This window comes from Arachis duranensis, chromosome 4 (assembly GCF_000817695.3).
Source record: "Arachis duranensis cultivar V14167 chromosome 4, aradu.V14167.gnm2.J7QH, whole genome shotgun sequence".
NCBI lineage: Eukaryota > Viridiplantae > Streptophyta > Magnoliopsida > Fabales > Fabaceae > Arachis > Arachis duranensis.
The window spans coordinates 25810787-25823218 of NC_029775.3; the positions used below are offsets into that span (position 1 = coordinate 25810787).

Sequence of the window (12432 nt, forward strand, 5' to 3'; positions counted from 1 at the left end):
TCAAATATTTTATTTTGGCCCACTCTTTGATATTTAAAAAAATAGACAAAAATATATAGATGTATATTTTAATTTTTTAATAAATCATTTATACACACTAATATCAAATTTCATTGTTATTTCTATTTTTTTGTTGCCTGAATAATTTTTTGTCAATAGTATCTGTCAAGTGACTCCTATACATGATGTGATTTAACTTTTTTGATAATACAATAAAAAATAAATGATAAATTATTAAATTTATTAAATTTTAATAATAATAAAAAGATTTACAAGTGTTTTAGGATTTTCATTCTCTTCCTTCTTTCTCCAAAATTTATTTCAAACATAGTCCTATCAGCTATTTTCGAGTTACATCCCTTGATCCACATCTCCTTTTTGAAGAAGGAAGAAAAATAATGAAGACTCTAAATAATTTATAAAATTATTTTATTTAAATTTAACAAATTTAATTATTTATCATTTAGTTTTCAATGCATTGTCATCAAAACGGTCACGTCACACAATGTACAGAGTCACCTGCAGTTATTATTATTGAAAAAGTTACTCAGACGACAAAAAATTAAAAATGACAATGGTGTTTAATATTGATCAGTATAAATAATTCATTAAAAAATTAAAATATATATATCTATTTACTGTGTAAAAATTTATGTGTATTTTTGTTTATTTTTCTTTTTTATTTTGATGCTGAAATTATCAAACTTATTTTATAAGATAAATATTAAATATTTTTATATTTTTAAAATTAAATATTAATTTTTAAATTCTTTTAACAAATTAAACACCAAAGTTTAGATATTGTAACAATGAACTTTTATTATTATTTTTAATTTTTCAAATAGTGAGAGAAGAAGCATATAAAATGCATAATCCAACCTAGATCCTCTAAAAGAGATAACAATGAATGTGCATGGTGATTGGTCATGGCCCCTCCATTGAATGAGTATGGAAGCAGTCACTATCAACCTCAAATCCCTAAGCACATGGAATTTTAGTTTTACTGCTCCCAAATGCAAAATAATTCATCATAGGGAATCCAATCATAACACCTGAGATTGGTACCCTCATAATAGTGAAAAAAAAAATCTTATCAAGACATATATATATAAGTCACAAGATGATGACCTAGATAATGTTCCTTCATGTACGGAAAGAATAATAATATAATCCATCTCTAAGCAATAAAAAGTTGAAACTAAAAATATAAATATAAATATTTAGGAGAGAGAAGATAAATAAGAGGTTGAAATCATAAATTGATGAAAATTGCAAGTTGCAAGGCATAGCTATCTCTATAGGAAATGAGCACTAATAAGTTTGATTGTTGGTTCATTTCATTTTATGCATATCTTGATTACAAGTACCTGCAAAGAATTTGTCTGGAATATCTTCTTCATTGCCCTACATTGGCTCATGTTTTAGGACTGTCTCTTGTTTTTATTATGCAACTTTCTGGTCCCCACTTCAACACAATTAAACAAATTCTATAATATTTTCATACCTTATACATTCTTAAATAGGTATTTGCATTAATTTTATTTTTTAATAATATCTAAATTTTATTATTAGAAATTTGATTAATTTTATTTAAAAAATATAATTTTCTCATTTACTACATATATTATAACAAGTCAATTCCCTTACTTACTTTAACACGTTAGATTTTACGATTTTATTTTTTAAAAATAAAAATAAAAATAATGATAAAATTTTTCATATCCACCCATCAAAATATATTCGCAAAAAAAAAATTACCTTTTTATTAGATAAATTCCGTTAAACTTCACATATATTTTTCTTATCTCCAAAACTTGAATTTAAAACTATTTAAAGACTAAATTATGTAGTATTTAATCTAAGTCTATGTTAATACTATTTTATATTTAATTGTTAATTATTGATTAATAACTAAAATAAATAAACCAAATAGACTAGATGTTACAATACACAATATTCATACATAATATAATAATGTGAACAATCTCTCTCTCTCTCTCTCTCTCTCTCTCACAACATCAAAGAAGCACTCACACATATGCAGACACATTGGTGCTCCAGCTTTTCCTTTGCATCCTTCCATCACAGCCTGTCAAAACTGAATTATTAACCCCCCAAATCCAAATATCATTAGTTTCATTTTTTTTTTCTTAAAAAACAAAAAGAAATTAGAGCTCTATATGTTTTGGTTTCTTGTTTCTAAGTTGAAAGAAAGGGTTGAACTAACTCTGCCAAACAAAGAGATTTCATTTGCTGCTCTCTCTCTGTCTTGTCTTTCAGCTTTTCTTTCTCCAAACATTTTATGCACTCTACTCTTCTTGGATTCATCCCTCCTTCTTGTGTTTTAACAATGATTTAAGGAAGAGGAAACAAAAAAAAAAAGAGAATCATGAGATTATTGTGCAAAAATGCTACCATGAAGAGGGAAAAAGATGTTCAATAAACTTCATCAGAGGAAGCTTCAATCTTGCTACTTCTTAATATCACAGGTAATAGTTAATCAATTACTCCAACATATCATGATCTTTTAATTTGCATTAACATTTTTGTTATCAATTTTCTTGAATAGGATAAAAAAGCCTAGTAGCTATTTTTCTCTTTCTTTTCTTTTGTTTTCATAGATCCACATAAAATGGCTACACACCTAATGTTTCATAATATTTCATGATTCTTTCTTCTTCTAATGTTTTGGTTCCACTTTTGAGCCTTTCAATGCAAATTCTCTCTGTCCCCTCTCTTATACTTTTTTTTTTGTTAGTACAGGTTCCCCTGTTTTGACAAATTCTTTAACTTAGCCAACAAATTAGTACTATTACTATATATGGCTTGAATCTATGCACCAAAAAAGGCACCAACAAAATCTTATTGCATGTTATTAACTTATATGATATTATGAGGCTTAAATTATGTCTAGTTTCTTTGGGATTTTCCTATATCCTATATATCTTTGTTCTTTAAGAGTTTTTTGACTTTCTTTCTTCACTTGAAATTCAATTGAATTATGATATGACTTTATTACCTATTTGTTGGGGTCAAAACTTTCTTAAGATCTGAATTTTCAGCTTCCATCAATATTTGGTATCTAGATATTAAATCAAACTCTCAAACATTTGTGGCCACCACTTGAATTATCAAATTAAAAAAAAAACCTATTGATTGACATTAATTCCAGATTAAGACATGACATGTTTCATTTCTTAGTTAGAAATTTTAATTTTGATTTTTTAGTATATATATAATTATATGTGTACATTTTTTTTTTCAGGAATGGGAACTAAAATTGAGTATTCCATAAATCTTCTAGCAACCTCAGTAGACAGCAAGAATTTCACTAATGATGCTGGTGGGGATGTGTGGGAGCATTTTCAGAACAAATCACTGACTAATAACAACAACAAACACTTCAACAAAATTGGAGACAACAAATTACAAGATTCCATGGATATGATTCCTGACAGGAGCAACATTGAATCCATCAAAAGGACAATGCAGATGCATGAAGACATCTTCAAAAACCAGGTACCATGATCATCATCTTAATTACATCTTTTAACTTCTTTGGTTGTAGATTCATGACCATAAATGATTGAATGAGAGGATTTCAATTTCCAAAAGAGACTTTTCATTTATTTTTAGGAATTAATCCACTGTATGTACTATGATTGCTTCAAATGTGCAACCATAGTTTCCATTTTGGTAACTATTTTGAAGACAGAAATACAGAAACATGTGAATTTTTTTTTTAATTTTTGTTTGTCTCAGTATTTTTTGTCTTGAGATATTTATTGAATATAATCTTATAATATTTCTGTATTGATAACTATCTTAGGATAGAAATACAGAAACATTTGATTTTTTTTTTAATTTTATCTATCTCGGTATTTTCTGTTTTAAAATACTTAACCGAACATAATCTTATAATGTTTCTATACCAATTATTGTGACATCATCAGCATTAGTGTAATGATAACTTAAGTAATGCTGGCATCTGTATCCATGATCATAGTTTAATCATTCTCATTTTATTAATAATTTGTTTAGAATTTCCTAGCAGCCACCCCATGTGAATTCATTATTGCCAATGTTGTTGAATTCTCTTACCAAATCCCAATAGAGAATTCATTATAAATAATTGGAATCTGTATATATAGGTAAGGGAACTTCACAGGGTGTACAGTGTGCAAAAAATGATGATGGATGAACTCAAAAATGAAATCAGACAAAAGAAACTTTGGAAAAACTTTCAACAAAGTTCATTCCACAATAATGTTCAATCTTTGAGAGAGGATCTATGCTCAAAGGAAAGGAGTGGAAGCTGTTCTGCTTCTGGTGATACAATGAGAAAGCAAAAGGGTTTTGATCTTGAAAGGCCTCTTGCTGAGGAAGTAGCCGTTTTCGCCACCGCCGACGAAGCTGAGGCTGCAGCTGGGGCAGGATCAAGAAACAATGATGATGAAGAAATGGAAGTGGATTTGACATTAAGCATTGGAGGAAGCCATCATATTAACAAGAATAATTATGATACTGATAATAATAATAATAATAATAATAGTAAGAACAAGAAGAAGGGACATTGCATGGTTCCATTAGGATTCTCAGACTCATCAAGAAACAATTATGGGAAAATTAAGGAGCTTATGAATTCATCTGTGTCTTTCCAATCAGATAGAGATTGCAGTGACCCTACAACACCAATGAGCAGCTCAAGTGTCACATATGATCAAGAAAGAGAAAGAAAAGGGCCTCATTGGCTTTCTCAAGGTTTAAAGCTTAATTAATTAATTGAATAGGCCTTTAATTTTTAACTAAACTTGTTTCATTGTTGTATCCTCTTTTTTTTTCCCTCTCGTTTTCTTTTTTTTTTTTGTTTAATTTATAACAATAATTATGGATAGACTCATCATCATACACCAACTTCTGAGTGGCCTTTATGTAAATAGGTAGAGTTAATTAGTATGCAGTGCATCTTAAATTATAATTACTTTACTTTAATTTCATTTCTTGTCTAACATGTTACTTTGAAATCTAAATGTTGTTATGTGAAGGCTTAATCAATCTATAAGTACTGTTGGGAGCTTGCTGTGAATTTTATTCATACAAGGAATGTCCATTCTTACTATAACTGTATCACATCAAAATATCATCCCATTTTCATTTCTTATTTTTGTTGTATGAATATTATCTATATATATAAAAGATAGTCTTGGTTCTGATTTATTTTCAGTTTCAAGGTCTTATAATAGATACAATGAAAACAAGAATTAAATTAAAAATAAAATAAAAAATATAAGACTTTAATTTCAATATGGAAACGATTCATTTCATAAATATATTTTTTTATCAATTAAGTAATCAATAAGAAAACAATTACTTTTATTGTGGTAAAATATATAATTAAATATTTTGTATAAAATAAATTTCCATAATAGTTTTTAAGATTCAAGTCATTATCCATTGGGGTCTTTGATATCTCAATTTAACCATTGTAGTCTCTCAGATACAACTCCAAGCACTATAGTGATCTTTGGGCATCTTTTAGGTGATGAGTCAACTGCTGCAGTACTAACGTGACATTCTCTTCCCACACTGAATGGTGCAACAACTAGCTTAGCTGATAACATTGCAATTTAGACCCAATTTGGTTCTTCCCTCTTTATTTAACCCTAATTTCCTAAATCTTTGCAGTGATTTTGTTCTTTTTCTTCATCCATTTCTTCACATTCTTCTTCTTTATATGAATGATGGGGTGGTGGTAGCACTGCAGCTGGAGGCTTTATTCGCTCACCATCTAGTAGGTACTGGACGAGAATATAAAATAGAAGCAGAAATTTGCGGGTGCTTGAATAGTAAGGTTGTGGTTGTCGTCATATTCTCAGGTAGTCTAGAATATATTCAAATCCAAACAAATCATTTTTTTGGTTTTCCTAATTATAATGTGAGTTAACATTATTACTTGTGTTGACATTATTATCTGTGTTGTTATCAATCTTTATTTTTGTCATGGTTCTTTTCTGAGATTTCAGTGAGTTTGTTATATGTTTGGTTGATTACAGACAAGTGGAAAGAGATGGTGTAAATTTTTTTGTGTGGACAGAAACTTGACAGAATGAACTGGTTGAAAAATCAGAATCTATTGGAGACAATAATGAAGTGAATATGAACTTTGATTGGAGGCTTAGAAGGTTGGAAGAAGATGCTAGGAGTCAAATATTAGTTGTCTAATTTTTAGTGATACTTGTGTCTGTAGTGTTGATGGCGATCCTATATTGTAAATTATGAGTCAAAAGAGTTAGTGGTTAATATATGTTGAATGAATGATGAGTGAAAATACGAAAATCTATTATGGAATAAAAATATACCAAATGGTCTTTGTTGATGTAATAAAAACCTGTTTAATCAAGAATTTAATGTAATTTCTTCATTCTAGAAAAAGAAAAGTGTGTTAGAAAAGACAGCATAAATAATTCAAAACATAAAGCATGATAATATTAACATAAATATTATGGTTCAATCCAAATCATTCAATCACACATAAAGTATCTATCTAATAGTAGTGTGCTAAAAAAAGTAGCCCCAATCAAAAGATTTTACAACAAAACATAATGGATTATACCAAAGCATAAGGTTTTACACTAAAACAAAAAGTCCTATACACATTAAATTAAAGCCTTCAAAGTCTTCATTTCTTCTTTTTTAGAGTCTTAAATTCTGAAGTTGAGACAAACTTCATAAAATTAGCAAATCTTGATACAGTCCCTAAACTAGCACCTTGTATGAAATTAACTGGACCAAAGGTTGGTGGTAGAGAGAATCTTCTTAGAAACAATTTTGGAGGCCTTATGAGTCTAACCACCTATATCAATAAAAAAAATTATTAACCATCAATCACCTATTCACATGAATCAAATAAAGTTGTGTATGTAAATATTTAAAAATCTATTGATAATCTTCTGGTTCAGAGGCAGTAGGCTAAGATAAATTTATCTGCAGAGGTTGTGTATAGGGTTGGCAATGCATATCCTACCCGTCGGTACCCAACTTGGCCTAACCCGTTCGAGTAGGGTAGGCTACCCGACCCGCTGCAGGTAGGGTAGAGATCCGTCCAGGTATGCCTGCGGATAAGACACGGTACGGGTTTAGGGTGTACCCTACCCGCACCCCATATATAATACATATTTTATAAAAATTAGGTATATATTGAAGGAGATGAGAGTTAAACCCACAACCTCCCTCATGTAATCACTACACTCTAAACTCTACCCTATCCGCACCCCATATATAATACATATTTTATAAAATTTAGGTATATATTGAAGGAGGTGAGAGTTGAACCCACAACCTCTCTCATGTAATGATTTGCAATAAGTGAGCAACCACTAAACTAGTTAGTTAATTTAGTAATTTAGAACATTTGTATATTTATAAAATCAACATAAAATAAAAATTTGATATTTCCATGGGTAGGGTAGGATTTAGAATTTTAGAGTGCGGGTAAGGTTAGAGTTGAGCAATTCTCAACCCGCAGGTAGGGTAAGGTAGAATTTTAATGAAATTTTCAACCTGCGGGTAGGGTTAGGGTATGGTCTAAACCCTACCCTACCCTACCCATTGCTAGCCTTAGTTGTGCATCAGAACCAGTTGGAGCATTAACAAGAGATTTCACAACTTGATTATTGTCTCCAGTACCTTGGTCACATCATGTTGAGACTGCTCAGATGTAGGAACACCTTCTTCATTTTTCTTGTTCTTAGTAGCATTAGTCCCATTTTTTTTCTTGCAGCCTCTCCTTGTATGTCCTTTTTCATCATAGAAGCTACATATAAATGTCCCTTACTGCCTCTTAAGATGAACTTTATCTCCATGACGTTAGAATTTTTGCTAGTAAAGAATTTTGTAAAAATATAGTCGCGTTGTGAGTATAGATTCTAAACCAACAGAAAATCCCTTCGTAGAAACGTTTTGGTTGTCACAAGTAACAAACCCCTTTAAAATTGATAACCGAGTATTTAAACCTCAGGTCGTCTTCTCAAGGAATTGCAGGGAGGTATGTTCTTATTATTGGTTATGCAAAGGTATATTTTGGGGTTTTCAAAAGGGTTGAACAAGTAATATAAAATAACAAATCGTCAAAATAATAACTAGTAAAGCTCTTGGCAAGGTATGAGAACTGGAGGTCCTATCCCGGTTATCCTTATCAATTGTGATGAGAATTGGATTTTTCTCCCACTAAGTCAACTTCTAACTATGAAGGTAAGTCAAGTGGATGAATTAATTTTGATTCCTCAGGTCCTAGTCTTTCCTTGGGAAAGGCTAGAGTTATTGGAACTTGAATTAAGTCTTGAAGAATTCCAATTTTCAGTCAACAATGAGTTTGATAACTCAAGAGTCAGCAATTAATCAACCAGAGCCAAAAGGCAGAAAATCTAAATTATCTATATAAATAAAGGAAAGCAATCATAAATCTGGAATACCTCGAATTATATTAAATAGAAAGTTAGATTGAACATAGAAATCCATAAGCCAAATTGGCAACATCAAATAATCAACTAAAGTAATAAATAAAAGTAGAAAATAAATTAAAGGAACATTAAACCTGTGATGAAGAAGTTGAAATCCTAATCCTAATCCTAATCCTAAATCCTAAGAGAGGGGAGAGAACCTCTCTCTCTAAAAACTACATCTAAAACCTAAAATTGAATTATGATCTTATATGAATTGATGTTCTGAGTCTCTGCATGTTCCCGGACTTTAATCTGTGTTTCTGGGCCAAAAACTGGGTTGCAATGCGACCCAGAATCTATGCCAGTGACTTCTGTAATTCTGCAGATCGCGCTCGTCACGCGTCCATGTCGTCCACGCGTTTGCGTCACTCAGCATTTCTCGTACCACGCGTGCGCGTCGTCTACGCTTTCGCGTTGTTCGTGCAGTTTCCAATCCGCATGGTCGCGTCAGGCACGAGAGCGCGTCACTCTGATTTCTTCCATTTCGCGCGGTCGCGTGAGCCATGCGACCGCGTGACTTCTCGCTGGTCATCTCCTCAATTCCTTGTGTTCCTTCCATTTTTGCACGCTTCCTCTTCATTCTCTAAGCCATTCCTGCCCTATAAAGCTTGAAACACTTAACACACAGATCACGGCATCGAATGGAATAAAGGAGAATTAAAATACCTAATTAAAATTCTCTAGAAAGTAAGTTTTCAATCATGTAAAAATTTTAGAAAGGAAATATAAATGCATGCTAATTATATGAATAAGTGGGTAAAGATCATGATAAAACCACACAATTAAACATATTGTAAACCATAAAATAGTGGTTTATCACTCCACTTTTACTATCAATTTTGGGATTAGATTTGGTCTTCTTAAATTCTCTTCCATCTTTCTCATTTGCATCCATCTTTCTCTTCATTTGCAATTTTTCTGATTTTTTTTCGATATTTTGTGCATGAAGCTTGTTATATTTCTCTGTTTTTTTCGTAATGGTTGGCTAGGAATGAAATTAATGTAATGATTATATATTTCTTTGTATACCTCCATGGTTAGCCATCTATGATAAAATTATTCTGGTGGCTTGCTAACCCGAGAAAATGTAACACATGCATGCACATACGAAATACCTACATATGAGCAACAACGAAGATGATTTATGACATGCTTAATGATATACTTTTTAAAGAATTAGCTAGGATACATTACAAAAATAAAGTAAATTACCTGTTAGCATTAAGAATTAGTAGGTACATGATGAGCAGATAATTTATACGCTTTTTGTCATTGTTTTTAGATAGTTTTTAGTATGATTAGTTAGTTTTTAGTATATTTTTATTAGTTTTTAAGCAAAATTCACATTTCTGGACTTTACTATGAGTTTGTGTGTTTTTCTGTGATTTCAGGTATTTTCTTGTTGAAATTGAGGGACCTGAGCAAAAATCTAATTCAGAGACTGAAGAAGGACTGCTGATGCTGTTGGATTCTGACCTCCCTACACTCGAAATAAAATTGTTTGAGCTACAGAAATCCAAATGGTGCGCTCTCAATTGCGTTGGAAATTAGACATCCAGGGCTTTCCAACAATATATAATAGTTCATACTTTGCCCAAGTTTAGATGATATAAACTGGCGTTTAACGCCAGCTTTCTGCCCTATTTTGGCGTCAAATGCCAGAAACAAGTTACAAACTAGACTGGCGTTTAACTCCAAGAATATCCTATGCACGTGAAAGCTTCAATGCTCAGCCCCAGCACACACCAAGTGGGCCCCAGGAGTGGATTTCTGCACTATCTATCTTAGTTTACTCATTTTCTGTAAACCTAGGTTACTAGTTGAGTATAAAAACTACTTTTAGAGAATTATTTTGTACCTCATGACATTTTTTTACATCCGAACTTGTACATTTGACGACATGAGTCTCTAAATCCCATGGTTGGGGGTGAGGAGCTCTGCAGCGTCTCGATGAATTAATGCAAGTATTTCTATTTTCTATTCAATCTCGCTTGTTTCTATTCTAAGATATTCATTTGCACTTCAACATGATGAATGTGATGATCCGTGACAATCATCACCATTCTCAACCTATGAACGCGTGCCTGACAACCACTTCCGTTCTACCTTAGATTGAATGTTTATCTCTTGGGTTTCTGGCTCGCATGTTTGACTGCCTCTCCTGACAACAGAGCATTCAACCCGTGAGTCCAGAGTCTTCGTGGTATAAGCTAGAACCAATGGGCAGCATTCCTGAGATCCGAAAAGTCTAAACCTTGTCTGTGGTATTCCGAGTACGATTTGGGAGGGGATGTCTATAATGAGCTTCAAACTCACGAACGTTGGGCGTAGTGACAGACGCAAAAGGATTACTGGATCCTATTCCAACATTAGTGAGAACCAAAAGATGATTAGCCATGTACATGGACCCTTTTCACTGAGAGGATGGCTGGTAGCCATTGACAACGGTGATCCACCAACATAAAGCTTGCCATGGAAGGAGAATGCGTGCGTGAAGAAGAAGACAGTAGGAAAGCAAAAATTCGAAGGACAAAGAATCTCCAAAACTCCAACCCATTCTCCATTACTGCGTAACAAATATTCCTTTCATGCTCTTTCACTTTTCATAATTAAAATTAAGAACCCTATTGATATCCTGACTAAGAATAATAAGATAACCATAGCTTGCTTCAAGCTGGCAATCTCCGTGGGATCGACCCTTACTCACGTAAGGTATTACTTGGATGACCCAGTACACTTGCTGGTTAGTTGTGTGGAATTACATAGTGTGAGTGTAATTTTCGTGCACCAAGTTTTTGGCACCGTTGCCGGGGATTGTTTGAGTTTGAACAACTGACGGTTTATTTTGTTACTTAGATTAGGAAAAAAATTTATCTTTTTGGTTTAGAGTCACTAGGATTGCATCTTTTATTATTCCTTTTAAAAATTTTTCTTCAAAAATATTATTTTTCTTTATTAATTGTTTCCCATTAAGTCTAGTTGCATGTTTTAAGTTTGGTGTCCTTTGTGTTTTTGTCATCTAAAAAAATAGTTTTTATCTGTTCAATCCTTGCATTTGTTAAATGTGTCTATTTTCTTGGGAATAGTTGTCCCTTTGAGTCTTCCTTTCTAAAATCTTTTTAAAAATAATTTTTTTTATTAAATCTTGTGCCAAATTTTAAGTTTGGTGTTCTCTTGTTAATTTTTCTTTAGTTTTCAAAAATTTTATTTTTGTTTTCTAAAAATTTTAAGTTTGGTGTTCTTTCTTTTGTTCTTGTTGTTCTTGTGAGTCTTCAAAGTGTTCTTGAGTCTTCTTTGTGTCTTGATCTTAAAATTTTTAAGTTTGGTGTGCTTTGGTGTTTTCTCTCCAAAATTTTCGAAAACAAGGAGCATTGGATCTAAAAATTTTAAGTCTTGTGTCTTTTGTGTATTTTTCTCTTTCATAATAAAATTCAAAAATAAAAAATTATATTTTCCTTTAATTTCTCATAATTTTCGAATCCCTTGGGTTGACTTGGTCAAAAATTTTCAAATCATATCCTTTTAAGATTTTTAAAATCATATATTTTTCAAAAACATGCTAACCACTTTCTCTCTCCCCACTTTTTCGAAAATCCTCATAAAATATTTTCAAATCTTTTTTATTTATTTTAGTTTTTTTTATTTATTTTGTTTTATTTTTTTCGAAATTTTTTTAAATAAATAAAATAAAATAAATAAAATAAATCCACATTATTTCCCTTTCTCCATCATGGACCTAAGTAGAAATGAACAGTCCAGAAGGACTCTGGGGTCATATGCTAACCCCACTACTACTTCATATGGGAGTAGTATCCGTATACCTTCCATCAGAGTCAGTAGTTTTGAGTTGAATTCTCAGCTTATTATCATGGTGCAGCAAAATTGCCAGTATTCCGGTCTTCCACAGGAAGAACCAACTGAGTTTTTGGCA

The 12432-nt window shown here is 31.7% G+C and overlaps 1 protein-coding gene across 1 annotated transcript; it reads left to right on the forward strand.

The window, feature by feature from the left end:
• The first annotated feature begins 1987 nt into the window (after nucleotides 1–1987).
• On the forward strand, nucleotides 1988–4842 carry LOC107483823 (topoisomerase I damage affected protein 11). Its single transcript, XM_016104440.3, has 3 exons — nucleotides 1988–2489; nucleotides 3266–3519; nucleotides 4152–4842. Exons 2-3 carry the CDS (start codon nucleotides 3268–3270, stop codon nucleotides 4776–4778), a joined length of 879 nt encoding a protein of 292 aa, XP_015959926.1. The 5' UTR covers nucleotides 1988–2489; nucleotides 3266–3267; the 3' UTR covers nucleotides 4779–4842.
• Nucleotides 4843–12432: the final 7590 nt, after the last annotated feature.